General features: G+C 36.7%; 3 protein-coding genes and 1 long non-coding RNA gene across 10 annotated transcripts in view; all 4 read left to right on the forward strand.

Annotated features, from left to right (window-relative positions):
* The first annotated feature begins 836 nt into the window (after window positions 1-836).
* On the forward strand, window positions 837-6,328 carry LOC111810124 (succinate dehydrogenase [ubiquinone] flavoprotein subunit 1, mitochondrial). The gene is made up of 16 exons (XM_023696707.1): window positions 837-1,130; window positions 1,599-1,766; window positions 2,570-2,657; window positions 2,962-3,108; window positions 3,213-3,353; window positions 3,450-3,535; window positions 3,608-3,700; window positions 3,795-3,858; window positions 3,967-4,110; window positions 4,293-4,480; window positions 4,678-4,852; window positions 4,968-5,138; window positions 5,241-5,310; window positions 5,428-5,548; window positions 5,634-5,671; window positions 5,882-6,328. The coding sequence occupies exons 1-16, from the start codon at window positions 1,020-1,022 to the stop codon at window positions 5,982-5,984; spliced, it is 1,908 nt and encodes a 635-aa protein (XP_023552475.1). The 5' UTR covers window positions 837-1,019; the 3' UTR covers window positions 5,985-6,328.
* A 3,695-nt stretch (window positions 6,329-10,023) lies between these two features.
* Window positions 10,024-12,447, forward strand: LOC111809695 (SCARECROW-LIKE protein 7-like). Its single transcript, XM_023696077.1, has one exon. The coding sequence runs from the start codon at window positions 10,315-10,317 to the stop codon at window positions 12,088-12,090; it is 1,776 nt and encodes a 591-aa protein (XP_023551845.1). The 5' UTR covers window positions 10,024-10,314; the 3' UTR covers window positions 12,091-12,447.
* Window positions 12,448-14,297: 1,850 nt separating this feature from the next.
* Window positions 14,298-21,267, forward strand: LOC111810047. 6 transcript variants are annotated; one of them, XR_002817358.1, is made up of 4 exons: window positions 14,298-16,553; window positions 16,676-17,244; window positions 18,215-19,241; window positions 19,426-21,267. It is a non-coding gene; the product is annotated as an uncharacterized LOC111810047 (long non-coding RNA). The 6 variants fall into 6 exon arrangements; XR_002817359.1 differs by having other exon boundaries at window positions 14,298-16,532; XR_002817361.1 differs by having other exon boundaries at window positions 14,298-17,244; window positions 19,426-19,946; window positions 20,855-21,252.
* Window positions 21,268-21,891: 624 nt separating this feature from the next.
* LOC111810697 (phosphatidylinositol transfer protein 3-like) overlaps window positions 21,892-22,827 on the forward strand; it is a 7,868-nt gene continuing 6,932 nt past the window's right edge. The window contains exons 1-2 of one of the 2 annotated variants that reach the window (XM_023697450.1): window positions 21,892-22,167; window positions 22,731-22,807. The gene's annotated coding sequence lies outside the window, so the exon portion shown is untranslated. Of the gene's footprint in view, window positions 22,168-22,263; window positions 22,808-22,827 lie in introns of those variants that run through there. The other variant, XM_023697452.1, reaches the window with a different exon arrangement.

A 22,827-nucleotide genomic window follows, 5' to 3' on the forward strand; every position in this document is an offset into this window, starting at 1 on the left:
CAAAAATTGAGCAAATTAAAATAATTCACCCGTCTTCATTTAATGAAGTCACGAAGTCTTCCATCTTCTAAGATATAGCGAAGCGACTACTCGTTCGTACTTGAAGCACATTGGATGGGATAGAATAATACACTCTTTTTTTTGTTTTTTTTTTCTTTTAAAGAAATATGATAAAGATATTTCTTCCATTTTAAAAGGAAGATAACGCCTAACTCAAATAGGTTCAGAAACAAATAAAAAACAAAAACCAAAATATTTATAAATAATTTGTTTTTCGGCCGATACAAATTATATTTAAAATACTTTAATTTTATTAATTAATGTTTAAATCCACGTCAGCCAGTGGACGAAAGGCCCACGTAACCGGCATGTAAGGAGAGGCTTACGTAAATTAATTTGGACCATTAACTGTTTGACTCACCTGCCGTTCACCTTTTTCTTCGTGACGGCCACTTAGACCATGCCACGTAGTTTCACTCGCTCCGCGACGCGTTAATATCGAATCTACCACTTATAATGCCATGCTTTAGCGTTAAAACAACTGGTGGGTTTATCACTACAATAACTTTATTTAAATTTATCTCAAAATTTCTACGATTTATAAATAATAATAATTATTATTATTTGAATTTCTAAAATAATCCTTTTAATTTTAATTAATATCCTTACGAATTTAAGAGTATTATTGAATTTTTTAAAAAATTTGAGATACTTTTATTAATTTTATTTATTTAATATCTATAAATAATCAACAATTATCCAAATTAATATTTGAATTACTAAATTAAATTGGTTATTAATTTCGGGCTTACACGGAGGCATTATTAGTGATAAGTAGCGCAGTTTGTTCTCTCACATTCGCCAATAACCTGAGACTCGTTCCCTGGAAAAACAAACCCCATTCCAAACCCCCACTTTCCGGCCTCCAGCGAGCTTCAAGAGCGGGGGAACCGCCGTCTTTTCTTCCATTTCTTTCACTCAGGCGATTGCAAAGGATTGGACGGAGGTGCTGAAGCAAGATGTGGCGCTGTGTTTCTCGTGGCCTTCGCGCTTCTTCTTCTTCCTTTTCTAGGAAATCGTCGCCTAATGATCACCTCAGATCTCACTTTTCTAGATTCTTCTCCGATTCGGTATGACCTTCCTTCATATGTCTTGGTTATTGAATATGAGCTTCGACTTTTGTCTGGATCTTTGATTTTAGTATGTTTTCCTGTTTCTCGCGGTTTATCATCTTCTTTTTCCTTTTATCGAGGATGGCGTGTGGAATGGATAAACAGACTATGATTTATTATTCTCTCGTTGTTTCTTTTTTTTTTTTTTTTTTTTTTTTTTTTTTTTTTTTTTTTTTTTTTTTTTTTNCTTCCTGGATTGTTAGTGATCTGTGTATTTTAATCTTGTGTTGATTTGGCTAATTGCTTGCATGAGAGAATGAAATGAAATTCTGTTTTGCATTGGTCCCATTGATTGTGCTGATCGTAGCTAGCTCCCTCAAATTTCTTTCCTAGGGCTCCAGTATTTGTGTAAAACTTCTCATAAAGATGGTGACTGCTAATAGGTCTTTATTAATATTTAATTATTTCTTCTCTGGCTGATGGCAGACGGCAGGTCGCTCGTCATATACTGTGGTTGATCACACATACGATGCGGTTGTGGTAGGAGCCGGTGGTGCAGGGCTTCGAGCTGCTATAGGATTGTCAGAACATGGATTTAATACTGCCTGCATTACTAAGCTTTTCCCAACTCGATCTCACACTGTTGCAGCTCAGGTACGGGGTATTCGGACTTATGGTAATGCTGTCTGTGATGTCTCACAAATTGGTAACTTACCATATGGCGTCAATTCTCTTTTGTCTTCAAATTTAGGTTAAAGTGTCTTATTTCTGAGACTCGAATTCTGATAGAAAAGATCTGTAGTCAAAGGCTCATTCTCTAAACTAACCCAAATTCTGTCATTTTATGAGAAACTAATTTCAACGAAGTTGAAAAACTTACTGTAAGTCTCTTTGGGGTTCTAAATCCAATAACAGTGTTTTTTATGGATGCAAAAGGCTCAGTGGAAGGCACTCTCATCCTTCGCAACAATTCCTTCACGTATAAAGAAGTGATTGAAAGTTCTTTCTATTTTCTCTTCAACCAGTCTTTGGCGGATGATTTTATTCTTTCTTTATTTTTTTCTGGCTATCAAACGTTTATGGCGGATCTAAGGCCTCTTGTAAACCTTTCTTCCAATAAAATCAAGGAGAGATCCAAGAGTTCTTGTTTTCAACCCAAATTCTGTCCATTTAGCAGGAAGGGACCACTTTCTTTACTTTTAAGTTGCCTAACAAATAATAAAAAGGCCTAGACACTACTAGAGAGAAACAAAGAATCTAGCAATGCGATGCTAGATTGGCTAGCATATTTAGAACTGGTTGGAGGTATTGCTTAATGAAGTAGATTTATTGAAGCAATACCTAACATATTGCTTAATGTATGAGGTATTGCTTAATGGATTGTTCTATTGGTTTATTGAATTAGATTTTCTTTGACTTGAACATATTGCTTAATGAATTGTTCTATTGGTTTATAGGGAGGTATTAATGCTGCACTGGGGAACATGACTGAGGATGATTGGAGGTGGCACATGTACGACACTGTCAAGGGGAGCGATTGGCTAGGTATATATTTAGAACTTTGGATAATTCAAAAATATTGTCATGCAATGCGATGCTGACATTGTGCTTAGAAATAAGCACACAAACACACATCAAAATGCTCGTGGCTTCTTACTTGCCAATACAAAGCTAGTAGCAAAATTTGTTTATATGGTGCACTTTTATGTGCTTACCTTGCGTATATTTGCTGATCCTTAATGATTTAGAACTTGTAGGTGTGCAAAAACAAATCTATTCTATATAAACATTATAGACTTACAATATTTGTACATTCAAATCCTTGACCTGTATGGTTTTCATTTTCTAGGTGATCAGGATGCCATTCAATACATGTGTAGAGAAGCACCAAAAGCAGTTATTGAGCTTGAGAATTATGGACTTCCATTTTCTCGTACTGAAGAGGGAAAAATATATCAACGTGCATTTGGTGGTCAGAGCCTCGACTTTGGAAAGGGTAATAATTCATATTATATGTTCTCATTTCCATGTTGGTCTCCCCTTTAACATTGAGATTCTCATGTCTTCAATTTTTTACTTTTTACATTGTCGTCTTTGTAGGTGGACAGGCATATCGTTGTGCATGTGCTGCTGACCGAACGGGGCATGCTTTATTGCATACTCTCTATGGCCAGGCTATGAAGCATAACACACAATTTTTTGTGGAATATTTTGCTTTGGATCTTTTAATGAATAGTGATGGTATATAAACTCCACTTTCCTGGAATTTTACGTAATATTATAGATCTTTCCACCCATGTTTGATGGTCACCCTTACCACTGATATTGGCATTTCAGGTAGCTGCCAGGGAGTGATAGCATTAAATACAGAGGATGGTACACTACATCGGTTCCAAGCTGCATCAACAATTTTAGCTACTGGGGTACTGTATGCCATGATGATTGTTATCACAATGTATGAACTGATAAATTAATATAACTCTCTGCTTTTTCAGGGTTATGGCAGAGCATATTTCTCTGCAACCTCTGCTCATACCTGTACTGGAGATGGAAATGCCATGGTTGCACGTGCTGGGCTTCCACTTGAGGTTCATATTTTTTTCCTTTTCTAGTATGGTGGTGGAAGGTTTTGGATAATTTCTCATTCTCTTTTTGGACCTTTTCTTTCCCTTTCTTGCACAGGATTTGGAGTTTGTGCAGTTTCATCCAACAGGAATATATGGTGCTGGATGCCTTATTACTGAAGGTCTGAACCGGAAATTTGAATTATAATTTTCCTATTCGGTTTTCCCCCTCACTCTACGTGGACGTAATACTAATTTAAATGAAATTCTTTTGTTCTGTAAAAAATTAGGATCTCGTGGTGAAGGAGGCATTCTTAGGAACAGTGAAGGTGAGCGCTTTATGGAACGATATGCCCCAACAGCAAAGGATCTTGCATCAAGGGACGTTGTCTCAAGATCCATGACGATGGAAATTCGGGAGGGTCGTGGTGTAGGTATGAAGCTTTTATCCCTTATAGTATTAAATAGATGCATCCATGTACTTTCTCCCAGCTAATAAGGCGCGGTTATGTTGATAAGGGCATCTGAACAAAATAACTGTTAGGGAGTATACTAATTTGTTCTTTTTCCCTATTTACTATCTTTCTTTGGTTACTGAATGGATAACTCTTAACAGGACCACTGAAGGACCACATCTATCTTCATTTAAATCACTTACCCCCTGAGGTACTGAAGGAGAGACTTCCGGGTATCTCAGAAACTGCTGCCATTTTTGCTGGCGTTGATGTTACCAAAGAGCCCATTCCAGTGTTACCTACAGTGCATTATAATATGGGTGGAATTCCAACTAATCATCATGGAGAGGTATGCATGAAAATGTAACTCTTATTATATTCATTTTTTCTAACTGAGTATCCTCTCATAAAATGTTTGAGAGTAAAAAATTTGGGAGTTAAAAAAATAGCCATGTAGATTCGCCCTCTAATGTTTCTGTAGAATTCAAAATGTCCTCTCTTTTTTCTGCCTTCTCTAACGTCATTTGTAAATTTGTTGTTTATCAGGTAGTTACAATCAAGGGCAATGATCCAGATGCTGTAATTCCAGGATTGATGGCGGCTGGGGAGGCAGCTTGTGCCTCGGTTCACGGTGCAAATAGGCTTGGTGCAAATTCCCTTTTGGACATTGTTGTCTTTGGACGAGCTTGTGCAAATAGGGTAGCAGAGATCAGTAAACCAGGCAAGATGCTTATTTATTTATTTTTAACTGGGAAATGAATGACGAACCCACAACCTGATTCAACCAATAATAATAAATCGATAATGTTGAATGATTATATTTGGGCAATTTACAGGGGCAAAGCAAAAGCCGTTGGAAAATGATGCTGGTGAGAAGACAATTGCATGGCTAGACAAATTAAGGAACGCAAATGGTTCACTTCCCACCTCAAATATTCGGTTGAACATGCAACGAATTATGCAAAACAATGCTGCTGTCTTCCGAACTCAGGAGACCTTGGAAGAAGGTAGCCAAATCGAAAAGAGAGAATTTTATTTTTGAACTTCTATACAATCTACAACTCTGCCTTCATTTCGTTTCATCTTTTGTTTTCATTCTGCTTCTGTAGGTTGCAAATTAATTGACAAGACATGGGAGAGTTTCCATGATGTGAAGGTCAAGGACAGGAGTTTAATATGGTAATAATAGGATCATGGTGTTTTCTGTCTTTATTTGTTTTAAATATGATTACAATTATCAAGTGTTAGTACTGAATTCTTTGAAGGGTTGATTTAAGGTCTTTCTTCATTGAACAGGAACACTGATTTGATTGAGACAATTGAATTGGAAAATCTTTTGATCAATGCCTCTATTACCATGCACTCTGCTGAAGCCAGGAAAGAGAGCAGAGGAGCACATGCTCGTGAAGATTTCACAGTTAGTTTTATTTACTTCTATTAGTAGTGACTCAACACTTCCCTATGACTTCAATATAGTAATTTTGTATACTCTGGTTATGCAGACAAGAGATGATGTGAACTGGATGAAGCACACATTGGGGTAACTCTCGTGTCTGATACTTGAAAAGAAAAAAAACTGCCCCGTTTTTATTATTCTTAGTCAGTCACCTTTTCACATCTTGGGACTCCTGATCCATCATTGACCCATGGCTCAACTAGATTAACAGAAATAAATCTCTATTACTAGTTCGCCCATGATTTCAATTGATTAACTTCTGCTGTATGTTTATTAATATGATTGAATTTGCAGATTCTGGGAGAATGAGAAGGTCAGGCTGGACTATAGGCCAGTGCACATGAACACATTGGACGATGAGATGGAAACAATCCCTCCCAAGGCCCGTGTATACTGATGACTTATTCAACCATAATAGATGGAAGAAGACTGCAATAAATCACTATAGGTAAGCCATGTGGATGGTAATTATTTGAAGTTGTGTACTATCTGCAACTTAAGCAGGTCGGTCGTTTTTATGCTTACAAGTAAATTATTTCATTGAGCTTAAGCATAAATTCGATCTGCAGGCCTAGATGCCTTGTCTTTTTATATTGTCTTTTCTTTGCCATGGCCTACCAGTTGATATGACTGTTTTGAAAGGAGATGGACGTTATGAGGTACAAACATGTATCCAATTCAAGTAGGAGATTTCAAATTTTTTTTACTCAATAAAGTGTTTTGAGGTCAACTTTTCTGAGTTTTTCCTAGTCGAGTTGGCTCCTTATTCTTGAACTTTTTCAGTAATGTTGACTGCATAGTTGCAAGCATACCAATAAGATCTTAGTTTGTTTTGAAGTATCAATCGATCCTAGTTCCTCCCAAATCATCATTCCTAGTCATAATTGCCTCAACCAAAATGTCAAACGCCAATAGTTTTCAGTACCACTGTTTCTGCCAAGTTGTTGGGGTGTCTTGTTTATCGTGTTTTTTCTTCTACTACAATGATGAGGAAACTTTCATTTGATTGAATTGATGAATTTAGAAGGAAAAGAAAAGGTTGTAGTGTGGTTTATTTGATCTTATGTAGGGACACTTTCTCCCACTTTGGCTTATAGTGTAGTACTATATTCCAACAAAGTACTTGTTGCTTTTCCTGTAGCATTTCCATTGAAGATTTGACCTGAAATACCAACCCTTCCACTATTAGTGCTTCTAATTTAATAAGAACCCTTCATTCATATGAGTTGTAGATTTTTATGTTTAACCACACCTCCAGTATAAGCATTCTCAAATTTGTGTGTTGTTTGGATGTGGTGTGATACTCATATACCCCTACCAAAAGTTGGTATATACGGTGAGTTGTTACTCTCTCTCTTACTTGCATATATGTCTCTTTCAAAATCTCTTTGCCCTCGTTTTCTTAAACGTTCTTAAACTGAGGCTAGAGGCTCGAGCATGCATCGCTTGGCCGTAGGCAACGTAAGAATAAATTGGCTTAGCTCACTTGTTGTTGGAAAGTGAGTGCTGCACAATCGCAAGTCCGTTGCCATTAAGAGTGCGATTATGAGCCAATTTGCCATAATCTATAGTTGTGTGGATGATCTTTGTTGAATATCTATAAAACGCATGTTTGAGAGTAATTTTGATGGTATGAAACCCTATTTCAATGTGTATAATTAATCATTATGAGTGATTGAAAGCATGTTTTAAAGTGATTTTAATGTGATTTTAATCATTAAAGCTCTTACCCTTCTTAGAACAATAGTGTGATTTTAATAGAACAATAGTGTGATTTTAATCATTAAAGCTCTTAACCTTCTTAGAACAATAGTTTAAGTTTGGTATGCTTCGTCCATAGGGAATTTCGAACTCAAAATCTTAGAAAGTAAAGAAAACTAACTTGTATACTACTTACTAAGACTTAATTTTTTTCTTTTTTTGACAAAAAATAAATGAACCCGACCTATGAAGTTTGATATTCGTTCAATCTCTGCCCTAAAAACATGAAAGGAAAGGGAAAAGAAAAAAAAGGTAAAGTGAAAAGAGCAGAAAGTAGGGTCGTCTTCGTAGATTAAATATAACAAAGTAAAGAGTTGATTGCTTTGATTTTTTGTCTAATCAAACCGCTCTTCTTTTCTTTAAACCATTCTTTCTAATATTATTTTGATTAGTTTATTAAGGCTCTAATTGGAATCCAATCTCTCTAAACTCAATCATTTAGCAAACAGTCATCATAACCAATTGGGCCTTTTTTCTTTATTCAAACTTTTCATTTTTGTAATTACTTCATCAACCTTACAAAATCTTGCAATTAAACTAACTCCCTTAGTTGCAACTTCAATGGTAATGATCGTTGTTACGATGATTTTTTCAGCTTATGCTTAAACTTACTCAGTCCCTACCCAATTATATACGGTAAGCCGCCGTTATTTTTCTTTTGTTTGCTTATTTTTCTTTTGTTTGCTTATTTTTCTTTTGTTTGCTTATATAACGTCTCTTTCGAAAATCTCGAGGCCAGAAGTTCGAGCATACGTCGCTTGGCCATAGGCGATGCAAGAACGAATTGGTCCTTTTCCCATCCTTCTGGGCCCATCATCGGGCCCAGTCGGCCCATTGACCGACCATAAAGGACCTGCAGGAGTGATTCTCTCTTGCTTGTCGTTGGAAAGTGAGTGCCGAAAGTCCGCTACCACTAAAAGTACGATTGTGACAAGTGTTTAACTAAAAGATCAATGGTTCGAGTTGTATTGCAGGTTGACTCTAGTGAGTGGGAGCGCGTGGATTTAGGGTTCACTTTGTTTTTGAACCCATCAAAGTGCGACTATGGGGGAGTGTCCTCCGCCGTTGCTTTTTGGAGATGTCCCATTTCTGCTTGTCGAGAATCACTCCTGCGGGCCCCCACTCAAATTGGCCCTTTTCCCATCCTTCCGGGCCCATCATCGGGCCCAGTCGGCCCATTGACCGCCCATAAAGGACCCCCCCTTCGCCCTTTCCTCTTCTTCTCCCCCAACCAAAACTTTTTCTTTCCAACTTTACAACTATTTCTTCCCCTGTTTTTTTACTTAAAATTTCAAACTTTTTTCACAACTAAGGATAGAGATCGGAACTCGCGACCCGTTAAAGGGAAGAAGAAAAAGATGTCACTAACGACTATCGATTGAACTATATTCAAGTTTATCGATCACCTTTCTTTAATACCTCTAGCATAAATAAAAAATATTGTAAGAAAATTATGAGAAATAACGAGAGAATACCATCATCAATAAAAAGTTGGTAGGATTGTGTCGTAAACTTAGCTAGGTACATCATATTTTTACCGTAAAATTTACAAATGAAGATGAATTCCGAAGTTGTGGGTAAGATTTAATTATCTTCCTATAGCTAAGAGAAGTTGAAATAGAATTGGTTTTGAAACAAAAGAGTTTTTAACCAATGAAACCATATCCGTAGTGAGGTTGGAGGCCATTCATCTCTTCAACTCTCACATCCAAGGATTACAAATGGGTGGTGAGGCTTAGAGTCACACAAAAAAAAAAAAAAAAAAAAAAAAAAAAAAAAAAAAAAAAAAAAAAAAAAAAAAAAAANATAAATAATTCAAAATAATAATTATTGTACGGTAAAAAATAATTATATTTATTTTAAAATTAGTTATAATTAATTCAGTTTAGAGAATCTTTTAACTAACTTAGTTACTACAAGTTTAGTTGAGGACAGTTAAATAAGTTGATAACAAAATTTATAACAAATTAAGTATACTCGAATTATCTGAATTATTGGATTATACGAACACTCGTAAAGCAAAAAAATTATTATACAAAATAAAAAATATGAAAATAATGGTAAATGTTTGAATTTTTAAAAAAAATATAATAATCAAAAGAGAGTGAAAAAAAGCGGAAGGTGGACGTTCATGAGTTAGTGTTGTCATATCGACCAATGAGGGCCCGCCATCATATCACTGCCACGTAACCAGCCGCACACACAGCTTGCCCTGACAGGGACTTTACTCCATTTTTCTTTTTTTCTTTTTTCACTTTTTTTTTTCTTTAATAAAAACCAATTTTCAAAATAAATAAACGAAAAAAAGAATGTAGTAAGCTTATAATTTTCAAAATAAAAACCAATTTAAAAGGCCTAGAAGTTGATGGAATCAAATTAAAAGAGGTAGAATCGGCCGAGAGATCGTTAAGGATGAACCTAGCGAGAGTAATGTTCACTTTGGCCTTACCCTTTTCGTCTCTAGTTGAGGTGAGCTTTTGAGCGTTTAGCCTCTCCTTTTGTTTGGTTGCAAGTGAAATTGTAACCAACAAACGTGGTTTACCTAAAATGTTATTTAAAATTGAAAGGATAATTACCCAAATAGTTGTTTTTTTGGATTTTTGGATTTTTGGATTTTTGGAAAAAAGTAAAAAGCAAATTTGGGGACTCAAAAAGGACCCAAAATCTCCCTCCTCTTAAAAATTTGTTATGAACGGGGAAAGTCGGGTCCCCTCCTCTGCCAGCTTCAACGGACTTCACTGACTTCAATCAGCTACACACTCACACACACACCTTCTGCCCCTTCATTTATTTCTCCTCTCTCTCTCTCCTTCTCTGGTCCAGAGACTCTGCTTTGCTTTCTCCCACTTTCCACTTCTCTCTCATCGTCTTTCTTCTTCCGGTAATGTGATTCCCTCCTTTCTCTCTGGTTTTGGGAGCCAAGGGTTTTTTGTTTTTGTTTCTGTTTCTGTTTCTGTTTCAGATTAATGGCGTATATGTGCGCAGACAGTGGCAATTTAATGGCAATTGCACAACAAGTAATCAAGCAAAAACAACAGCAGGACCAACAGCAACATCACCTTTCTCCTCATCTTCCTTGGACTAATTCCAATCCTTCGCCAACAATGGCTTCTTCTTCTCCTACTTTCACCTTTGGGATTTCAGGTTCCGCCTTCTCCGACCCGTTTCAGGTCGCCGGAGCCGCTGATTCTACCGACCAGCCTTTTCATTTCTCGAATTTGGAGCACCCTTCCACCACCGGGTTTAGATTCTTCACTAATTTTGGCGGCGGTGGTGGTGGTGGTGGAGAGTTTGAATCTGATGAATGGATGGACAGTTTAGTCGGCGGTAGAGATTCCACGGATAGCTCCGATCTTCCGCATGGTTGTGATGGTTATGGTGAGTTTGGTCTCTATGGTGCGGATCCCTTTAATGGCTCTCCGCCGTCTCTGTTCTACCGAGAACTTCTCCCGGAAGGTTCGTACAAGACGAATAGTGTTCTGCCCCCGTTGCCTTCATCTCCACCACCAGTTAAGGATGCTAAAGTAGCTAATTCAATGGCGGGGAGTCTGCAGAAGAATAACGTCGTCGAAAGTTCGTCTAGTGCGCCGGAAATCGACTCCTCTTCGCCGCCGCTTCTGAAAGTCTTGCTCGATTGTGCGCGGCTTTGCGACTCTGAACCTGACCGAGCAGTAAAAAATCTTAATCGGATCAGTAAATCGTTACGAGAACATGGAGATCCTGTTGAACGAGTTGCGTTTCACTTCGGTGAGGCTCTTCGGAGCAGATTATCTCCGACGGCAATGAAGAACTGCTTGGTTACAACTGATAGCGACGCTAATTCCGAAGATTTCTTGCTCTCTTACAAAGCTTTGAACGATGCCTGTCCTTACTCGAAGTTCGCACATCTCACGGCCAACCAAGCGATTCTGGAAGCTACACAAACAGCCAGTAAAATACACATTGTCGACTTCGGAATCGTTCAGGGCGTTCAATGGGCTGCGCTTCTGCAGGCTTTAGCCACGCGAGCCACCGGAAAGCCTATCAAAGTTCGTATCTCCGGAATACCCGCACCATCTCTCGGAGATTCACCGGCGGCTTCTCTGTGCGCCACTGGCAACAGACTCTCCGAGTTTGCAAAGCTTCTGGAACTGAATTTTGAGTTCGAACCGATTCTAACGCCGATTGAGGACCTAAACGAATCGAGCTTCCGCGTTCAATCGGATGAGGTGTTGGCCGTGAATTTCATGCTTCAATTGTACAATCTCCTCGACGAGGTTCCGACTGTAGTTCATAATGCTCTCTTATTAGCGAAATCGCTGAGCCCTAAAATATTGACTCTCGGCGAGTACGAGGCGAGCTTGAACAGAGTCGAATTCTACAATCGCTTCAAGAACGCATTAAAATTCTACTCCGCCATTTTCGAATCGCTAGAGCCAAACTTGCCGCGAGACTCTCCAGAAAGACACCAGTTAGAGAAACAGTTACTCGGCCGTCGAATCGCTGGCGTAGTTGGATCTGAAGAAGAATCAGGAAGCAAGAGAAGAAGAGTACGCATGGAAGCCAAAGAACAATGGAAGAATTTGCTGGAAAGCTCCGGATTCAAACCTGTAGCACTCAGCCATTACGCCATTAGTCAAGCGAAAATACTTTTATGGAACTACAATTACAGTTCTCTTTACACACTGATCGAATCGACGCCAGAGTTTCTGTCTCTGGCATGGAACGACGTTCCTCTCTTAACTGTATCTTCTTGGCGTTGATCGATCGGCTTCTTTCCTTTCTTCTTCGTTGTTGGTGATAACCAGTTTCGATCAGCCAGGTCTTTTTCACTGGTATGGTATGGGACTGAAAACGAAAGCGAAAACAAATATCAAATTGCAGTATGGATGACGCCATTGCCAGAAATTTCAAAAGCTCTTGTGTTCAAAATCTGAAAAGGAAAACAGTGGCTCTTTAGTCTTTGATTCAAACCCTAATTTGTCGCCGGCAGAAGGATCATCAGTGGGCGCCATTGCCGACCTTTGGAGAAACCCATTTTCGGTTCTGAGATTTCGTTCTTATTTCTTTGCAACTCCCTCTCTAAGTTTCGGAGTTAATTAGGGCAATATTGTAATTATCCAAAAAAAAAAAAAAAACAGGGAAATATGGCCGAATTGATAATTTCTTTTTTTTTTTTTTTACGTTTTTGTTTTAAATATAACCACTTTTAATTTTAAATTTATATTTTATATTATTTTAATTATGTATTTTTTTTATAAAAATATTTTCTCATAAATAAATAATTTTCAAATGGTTCAATAACACCTTAAATTTTAAAAATAAATTAAAAAAACTCTTAACCTTATATTTACCTTAAAAATACATTTGATTTTTTTAATAGTTTTTCACAATTGCATTTTAAACTTTTTATAATACCATCGTAGCATCGACACATAGCATACAATAAAAAATTAATTTAATCAAACATATAACATTCCAACCACAACTTTACTATCAATTATTAAGAAGCGGGCAACGTTGTACATTATAGTGTTATAATTTTTGTGTATTGTCCATGAAGAAGTTTGTTTCTTTTTTTGGATGATTATATATTAATTTGCGTTTTTATTAAATAATTATGAGCTGTTGATAAATAATTTTTTTTTAAATAAAATTTTATTGAAAATGATGGTTTATATGTCAATTTAAATATAACTAAATTAGTCAGTGTTTTATAAATCCAACCTAAAAATGTGTAGGTTGGGTGATGGGCTTGGTTAAGAAAGCAAGTTAATTGGGCCGAATAAGGAGTGGGCTTAGCAAGCCAAGCCCACCTCTTATTCTTTAGGAGTTCTTTATTCGATATTTGAGGATTTGAGAATTTACCAATCTATTGGCACGACTAAGTGGCACGACTAAGTTTAGGGCATGGCTCTGATACCATGTTAGACGAACACGACTCTCCACAATGGTATGATATTGTTCACTTTGAGTGTAAGCTCTCATGGCTTTGCTTTGGGCTTACCCAAAAGGCCTTATACCAATGGAGTTAGTATTCCTCACTTATAAACCCATGATCATTCCCTAAATTAGCCAATGCGACTTCCATCATCCAACAAACACAACTCATTTTACTTACAAATTTATACTTTACATGAAGCGTTCGATCTCAAATAAGAATTATGACAAATTTTAAATGCAAATTTAATTACTATCTAATTAACGAAAACAAAGTTCAAATGCAATATTTTAATATGGAAGATATATACTCAAATAGTTTAGACATATACATTTGACATATATATATTTGATGAATTTAAGATCAAATATATGTGATTTTTTAATTAATTTATGGAACATGAAAATTTAATAAATTTAATTATTCGATCATCTGAGCATTGATCCATTCGATTGAACCTAATTTAGCCCGATATCATTTAAAATGGATCGAGCAATTAAACTTAATTTAGCTCGAAATTACTCGAAGAAAACTTAATCAGTTAAAATTTCTTAAATTTAAATTTGATTAATATTGAAAAGGTTGACTAAAAATAAATTAATGTCAATTTTAGACCATATAAAAAAAATAAAAGGTTAAACTACTATTTTGACATTCTAAAAACATAACATTAATGTCTATTAGTATTTTATTTATAAATATTGGAAGCATATTTATTTAAAAAGAGGTTCAAAATAAATACACAAATATTTTTCAAATATATTGAATTTTAAATATAGTTTTCTTATTTAATTATATATAAAATATTATTTTTCAAATAGCGTGTTATATTTGGTAGCTCCTTTGCTTGACAACGAGGTAATTAGCTGTTCAATTTCTCAACCAATAGTTTATCGTCTTTATTCCACCGCCTTAGCGATTATCAATTCAACCACGTAACTTAACATTGGCCGTCAGATCGTTTTAGCCCCACCAAAATCCTAGCCGTCCATTTCATCCTCATCCTCTTTAAAAGGATAATAGCCTCCCTTATTCCTCCATCTGCCTCCATTGCAATTTCTACTTTTTCCTCTTTCTTTTATTTTTATTTTCGCAGATCTAGGCTAATCTTCTACTCTGTTGCTGTTCTGGAGGTCCTAGATCGATAGATCTGGTGTAGATCTGCACATTGATTGTGGTTTCTTAGCGATTCGGTCTTCGGTTTCCGAGTTTTATTGTTTATTTTGATTCTGTCGAGTTCAACTTCAGATCTGAGTTCTTATCTTCCATGTTCATGTTCTGAATGCGATTCTTGGATTGTTGTGTTGTCGTAGATCGACAGATCTGGGGTAGATCTACAATTCATTGCGGTCTCTTGGCGATTCGGTCTTCGGTGACGGGTTTTGGTTGTTTATTTAGATTCTAGCAGGTTCGACATCCGATCTAATTTATCCTCATATCGGTTTATGTTCTGACGGGGTTCTTGGACTTCCGTATCGTTGTTTCTTTTGTTGTCGTGTGCTATTAGCATGTTTACAACGATGGAAGGATTGCCGTTCACGCACGCGCCAATAGAGGGTTTGGTTCTTGATTCCGTTAATTTTCTTTATTATTACTATGCAACGAAAGGTGTTTCGCTGTCATCGAACAGGTTTAGAGTCGCATAAGGTACTGGATGTTGGTTGAGGCAATATACTAGGCGTCTTTGTTGGATTTGTGTCGGCCAGATCGGTTAATCTGGGTAGATCTACAACTTCATTTCGATCTCTTGACGATTCGGTCCTCGGTGACGGATTTTAGTTGTTTATTAAATTCGACCAGGTTCGACATCCGTTCTAATTTAACCTCATATCGGTTTATGTACTGACGGGGAATCGTGGACTTCTATATTGTTGTTTCTTTTGCTGTTCTGTGCTATTTGCATGTCTACAACGATGGAGAAGTTACCGTTCCCGTACGCGGCAATTCAGGGTTTGGTTCTTGATTCCGTTAATTTTCTTTTTTATTACTATGCAACGAAAGGCGTTTTGCTGTCATCGAGCAGGTTTAAGTCACATAAGGTACTGGATGTTGGTTGAGGCAATATACTAGGCGTCTCTGTTGGGTTTGTGTCGGCTAGATCGGTTAATCTTGGTAGATCTACAACTTCATTTCGATATCTTGACAAATCCGTCGTCGGTGACGGATTTTAGTTTATTAAATTCGAGCAGGTTCGACATCTGTTCTAATTTATCCTATCGGTTTATGTACTGACGGGGAATCGTGGACTTCTATATTGTTGTTTCTTTTGTTGTTCTGTGCTATTTGCATGTCTACAACGATGGAGAGGTTGCCGTGATGGAGAGGTTACCGTTCCCCTACGCGCCAATACAGGGTTTGGTCCTTAATTCCGTTAATTTTCTTTATTATCACTATGCAACGAAAGGTGTTTCGCTCTAATCGAACAGGTATGGAATTGAAGACTGTACTAGATGTTGGTTGAGGCAATATCAGTTGGTTTCTCTGTTGGATTTGTGTTTGCGAGGTCGTTATGTAGTAAAATTCGAGCAGGTTCGACATCCGTTCTGATCTATCCTCATATCGGTTTATTCTCTGACGGGGATTCGTGGTCTTCTATATTGTTGTTTCTTTTGTTCTTGTGTGCTATTTTCATATCTTCAACGATGGGAGGGAGAGGTCATCGGTCATGTACGCGCCAATACAGGGTTTGGTTCTTGATTCCGTTAATTTTCTTTATTTATTTCTATGCAACGGAAGTGTTTCGATTTAATCGAACAGGTACGGAGTCGTTGACGGTACTGGATGCTGGCATGAGGCAGTATCACTTGGCGTATCTCTTGGGTTCGTTTCTGCTCTGCTGGTTAATACAGATCGAGATGAGTTCGGCATCCATTTCGTCAGTGTGATGTAGCTGAGCTGTCGATGAGTATTCGATGGAAGCTGTATCTTGTATGAAAATAATGAAAGCATCCGAGAAGTAGATGAGTGTTTGTGGATGTAAAAGATATCGGGATTAGACCTCTTTTTTCGAGGAGGTCGAATCCAGGTAGCTCTTTGTCATCCGGCCTTTGCCATGACAGGTGCGCTTGCATGGCAGGTCATACATAATAAAAAAATAGTATATTTTGGTTCCGAGGGGAGATCGCACGGGGATTGCCCGGGGTCTCTTCCCTCTCTGGTCTGTTTTCCTCTTGCTCTCTTTCTCTGCGTTCGTTTCTGCTACTTCAACCGACAGAAACTACTCCGTTCATAGCGTTTGGCCTGATCGAACTCCCGACATGCAAGGTACTCGACTTCACATTTGAGGTTCGTAAAAAATGGTAATTATTGTTACATTTGAGCATTAAAACTACAATTACGAGGGAAGATTCGAAACAAATTTTTTTATAAATAGTAATGCAACCTTTTTGGGGATTTTCTAATGACAGTTTTCGCAGTAGGAGGAATTTCACCAAACTACCATCACTTTATGCCAAGGTAAAGTAATGATTAGGTGGTAATAAATGGTATTTAAATTTTAAAATTGTTCATTCACTCTTGCCTGTGTTCACCTATTTATCGATTAACAATCGACGCGTATGTTCCATCTTCTGTTGGAATATTTAACGTAACGTTTTTTTTAATATGCTTTATTAGTCATTATTGGGACAAGTTTTTTCTTCCATATCATTTAACTAGTGATAGTTGGAACCGTTCTATCCCTTATTAATTATTTTAATTGTTGGTTCACATCGACCAACCTGTTTTTTAAGGGTATTAGTATCAAGTCTGTATTGCTTTTTGGGACTTTGAACTTTGTACTTCTTCGGTAGAGTTCTGGGTTGTTTGATTATTGGTAGATAGGGTCCATATTGATGTATATGGCGTTCCTAGAAGTTCGATGCATCAGCTGCAATTGGTGTCCGACGAAATCAACTTCTCCAAGACGAGGTGGGTTTGACAGTATCAAGATAGGCCTCAGCTCTGCTACAACATGAAGCCTGTTACAATCTTTCTGGTATAATGAATTACATATGCTGTTAACTTCCAAAATTAAGTTCCATTTTGCCCATGTTTTTGTCCGTTGAATTCTGTCTTCGTCATATTCGTCCCTTCATCGTTATAGCAAGTCTGAAGGTGTTGTGATAGTACTGGTTGTGTCTTTAAATTTACTACAGATAGTGTTCCGATCTTTCATTTTTCTTTAGTTTTTATTTTCCATTTTATGTGTTGTAATTATGCCTGTGAAGTATTTCTTATTGGAGCCTCTTCGCGTGTTTGTTCGTGAATAAAGAAAACTATATAATCATGTGGGTTTATTTGGTCATCTATATAAATTTTACTTATGAAAATAGAACGGTGAGTATTAAAGCGACTGGCTGTTTTAACTAATTGAAGTATGTTTTTTAGAATATCATTACTATTCCTTTCCGTGTTTGTACGTATTCCTTTCCGTGTAGGTTGACCGTGATTGAATTGTCTTTCATGTCTTGGCTTTCTTAAGCAGCTGTTTCAAAATGTTCAGTTAGAATTGTACGCCGTATGGTTTAGTTTTGCTGTCTGTAAATTTTTTAAATGCCGACTTATTATTATTATTTTTTTGTAATCAGATAGTTGTCTTAAATGTTAAATATACACCATTTTACTTTCCAAATTCATATTTCACAGAAGACGTTTTATCTTAAATCTTTTATTTTGAGCTATTGCCTGTCCACGATTAATGTAGGTCAAAAGATTCATTTCAATTTAAACGGATTATAACTAGATTTTTTGCGATAGTAATGCGTGAACAAATTCCAATTCTGTTGGATCGTGTTAAATTATTGAAGTTTGCCTAAACATATTTTGGTCTAGTTTTTCAGTTTAGAAATCAGTAACTTGGACGTGTATTAAAATTTTGTTTATTTGGTAACCTGTTTGAATTAATAGTAAATTCTTTTCTGTTGAGAAGTATAATTGTGAAATTTGTTATATGTTGTGGCATATAGATCTGTAAGCTCAAATCGGTAGAGCGCTGCAAATTCTGCGAGGAATTTGAGAGGTTGGTGGTTCGAATCCATCCGGATCTGAGAGAACACTGATTCAGTATTATTAATTAGTAGGAGAGTTTCTGTGTTAAACCATACCGAATGAACAGTCGGACATGGTTCTTATGGGCTCGAACCTGGGCCAACTAGCCCAACTGTGGGGTGGTCCCCCAATCCAACAACTCTGTATCGAAGTTTGTTCAGACTGTTCTGGGTCTCTCTAGAATTAGGTTCCTTTTCTTAAACCTTCGAGAATAATTCTTGGGTTTATCCCTTTTTCTTTTTTTTTGTTAGTTTGGGATTAATTCTGCACTGTAAATTAATTATATAAACTTATCTTTCGGAATATATCATATGCTTCCTTCTGTCAATCCCCATTTTGTAATATTATCTTTTTAAAATTTTAAATTTGAATTAAATTATTTAAAATTTATCACTATATTTGAAATTAGAAGGTGACAAATTATATTTAACCGACCTTTAATGCCGTATAATATAAGCTATATCAATAGTCAAAAAGTTGGAAAATTCTTAACTTTTTATTTATTTATTTATTCCAAATGCCGTGTTCTGTTTGATCTTTTCCTCCGTGAAGTCACGACGAAACCGCCCAAAACGCCAAAAGTAATTATCGCATTTATTCCATCCCATGAGCGATAATAATTCATCCACGTTATTCTATCTCAGCCGTCCACTTCTCCAACCAACTCCCTCATCCTCGCCGTCCATCTCGTTCCCTCTCTCCATAAAAGGGTCAAGAAGTTCCCTGCTTCCCTAATCCATACGAGGGTTCCAGAAGGCTTCCTGTTCCGTCCTCTTTTTCATTTTTCCATTTCTCGGTCTTAGATCTGTTGTGTTCTTATTGTTCTCTGGTTCTGGAGGGCTAAGAATGGATCTTTGGACTTCTGAAGCCGTGTATTTGCTCGCTGATTATTGTTTCCTACGATTTTCGGTGGCGGATTGTGGCTAATGATTCCGATTCTGTAAGGTATGACTTCAGATCTGGATCATTTTCTTTTTGCTCGTTCTTGGCTTGAAGACGGTGTTCGATCTGTTGTCTTGATTTTAATTTTCGCCTACTCTTTTAGTTTATTACGTTGCAGATCTAGGTTTTAGTCTTCTTGTTGTTGATAATTTGTTTCGGAGGATGGCCTTCTGATTAAACTGAGCAGGTGTGACGAAGATGATGTCAGATCTAGGATCTGTACCGTTCTGATTCCCTTGTGGAGCAGCTACTGCGTGTCTTCGCCGGTGCAGGTTTCAGCAGTCGTATTAATAGGTGGTTCTTTGCAGCTGTTGAGGCGGTTCATAAGCCTGGTGTATGAGAAGTGTACGCACCGTTCGATGGAATCTGTACTTTGTATATATTACCGAAATCGCTGGAAAGGAGTGGATGAGTGTTGCTCTTGGATGTAAAAGGAATCGGAGTTCATCTTCCTATTTGTGGAGGGTGAATCCTGATATGTCTTTGTCATCCGACCTTTGCCATGACAGGTGCGCTTGCATGGCAGGTCATCGAAAAAAAAAAATAAAGTAGTGATGTTTTGGTTTTGAGGAGAGACCGCACGGGGTTTGCCCGGGGTTTCTTCCTCTCTGGCTTGTGTTTTCCTCCCCTTCTCTCTCTCTATCAGTTCGTTTCTACATCTGCAACCGCCATCAACTGCGTCTCGGATCTCACGCCGTTTTAGCCAAGGTATTCCTCTTGCACATAACTATCATAAAAAGGAAAATAGACTAACAAATCTGCATAACCTAACGTACAAATCTTCATCCAAATAGTATTACTTTTCATGTATTTAAGTAGTTATTGAAGTTGTTTACAGGGTGTCTCGTGTTTTTCAAATGGTCAGCTGGTTTTTTTAAATCAATCCTTAACATGTGGGTTTCGATTATTTTCGTTAATTCATGGCAACAATTTTTGGTTTAGTTTGGTACAATTGGCAATGACTGTTTTGTTTTTACTGTTTTTAACATTATTTTTATAGACTAAAAGTTGATTTTATGGAGGAATTTATTTGAGTGATTTGAATATCATCGAAACCAATTTATTGGAGTGATTTGAACGGCGTAGAAACCAATTTCTGTGAACCCTTTCAAACTTTTTCAAATATGTCGGAAGTGTTTTTACTATCCATCTTGATCACTCTAGCATGATCCTCCTGGTGAGTTCGTTAATAAGCGTATGAAAGAGTTCTAGTATACAACACATGTATTATTCATATTAATTGACAATAGTTGTTCTTTGTTCCTACTTATTACCGTTAATCGCGACTAATTACATTGCAACATGATTCAATGCTTGTTCTCTTTGTCAATTTAATTATAGCCAGGCTTGCAATTTGCCATCTATTCTCATTGTCAATTTAATTTCAGCTTCCTTGTTTATCTCTATGTTTTAACTCGATTCATTCCAAGATGTTCTATGTTTATTAAGAGACTTATATACTTATATTTCGCATTAGTGGAACTATGAATGTAATATATATCTGTATTTGCAAGCTTCCCGTATGGGGATGTATTGAACTCTGGTGGAGATCTTTATGTTCCTCCAGTTTTTTAGTTGGTGTCCTGTAATTTATATTGGTAGTTTAGCTTTACTAGTAGTTGATAATTTGAACTGGAGGATTTGGTCTCTCATAGAACGATTTGCGAAGGATGATGCTGAATATGAAGGTACCTGGCAATGGACTGTGCATGATGAGCTGATCGTGGTTGGAATTCTATTCTTGAAGACTACCCAACACGGCCCCAACTTGTTTACGATGAATTCAAGGTTTAATGAACTGCTCACCTTTAATTTCTGAATTTGCCTTGTCAGTTTTCATATATAAGTTTTCATATGTTTATATATCTTTGTAGTACTTGGTTTGGTTCTGTAATAGTAGGAAAGTATGGTTTAAGTTCTAATTTTCAATTGAAATCATAGAACAATGAAGTAGCACTATGGTTCTTTCCTAGTCCTGTTTGTTCAGTTATCTAATCTTTGATCGTAGTTCATGCTAGTTCTTTGTTAATTACAAGATTCCTCATCTCTTTCCTGTTTCATGTTTCATTTTAAGATTTTGTTACTATTTTACAGGTTTGGTGCGTAGTGCTTGTAGTCTGAATTAAAGTGTTTGATTATTAATCATGGCTTCAAATAATTTATAATTATTTTAATTACTCTTTTGTTAAGAAAATAATTAGTAGCGACCCATGTGTTATCATGTGTAAGTAATTGTACGGAAGTATCATCGATATGAACTGTTTGGGTCGAACTATTTTCCTTTCCGTTAGATTTTCTTATTAGTGGGTTTGAATTCAATATGTTTATGTATTGATCTGTAAGCTCAAAAATGGGAGAGCGCTCAATTTCCTGGATGGGTTTTGAGAGGGTGATGGTTCGAATCCATCCAGATCATCATCTTTTTTTTAATTCATTTTTTTGTTCTTTTAATTATTAGAGGAAAAAAAATCTAAATTTAACTAATAAAGATTTCTCATAAAAATTTGGTTGCTTTATTCTCGCTTTCAGTCATAATGTACCTATTTATATTTACATGAGCAAAAAAAAATAATAATAAAAAATATATATATTATATATATTTATTTATTTATTTATTTTATTTATTTATAAAAATAAAACTTGCGTGATAGTGTTTCTTTGGGTTCCTTACACAAAAACCAACAAGTGGGCCCCACTGTTGAACCCGTATATAAACCCCCCAAACGCATGCTCTCAGCCTTTTTCTTCTCACTTCCGCTGACGAAGAAATCGTGGCCTCCATTGATCTCTGGTGGCGTGCCACCGTCTCTTCCTGTTCGGTTCGCTCTCACCGTCTCTGCAACTCGTTCGTTTTCCGTAACAAGAACAACGCCCGCATACTACCTTTGTCAGGAAGAAGAATCAAAGCATTCAACCAATGGATTCTCTGGTTAGTATTTTGAATTTATTTACGGAAAAAATGCAGAAATTTTCGATTCATGAGATTTCAATTTGAGAATTCCATTTCTTCGCTTCTTTTCATCCCTATTAATCTCACGAACGCGCAATGCTTTAAGGATTCTTCAAACAGTAGCATCATGGTTTTATTTAATCTACTCTGATCATTATCGGTAATGGTGTTCTTCTTAATATCTAAACCTCCAGATTCTAATATCAATCCTCACTCAAATACTCGCATGTTGTTATCAAAATCAATACGAAATTACTGTTTGATCTTACAGTTAGGTTAGGCAATAAGATTTAAGAAAGAGTTTGATCATCATCAGGCTTGCACATTCATTCACTACTTAATTATCCGCTGCCTAGTTTTCCAATGTTTCGATTCTTGTATATCCGATTATCTGATATCAACATTTCTGAATTGTGGAACTGTGAATGAAAGTATTCATCTGTATTTTCAAGCTGCTAGGCTAGTTTATGGCGATGCATAGTACTTTTACTGAAAGTTTTCCAAGTTTTCCAGTATTGTAATTTCTTAATTGGGATGGATAGTGGACGTTGATCATGGCCGGAAATGGAATCTGAAAGATCTCACAACTCGGTTCTAACCTGTCTATGATGACTTCAAGGTTTGAAGTACTCCTCAACT

Source organism: Cucurbita pepo, chromosome LG14, assembly GCF_002806865.2.
Source record: "Cucurbita pepo subsp. pepo cultivar mu-cu-16 chromosome LG14, ASM280686v2, whole genome shotgun sequence".
Classification (NCBI taxonomy): Eukaryota; Viridiplantae; Streptophyta; class Magnoliopsida; order Cucurbitales; family Cucurbitaceae; genus Cucurbita; species Cucurbita pepo.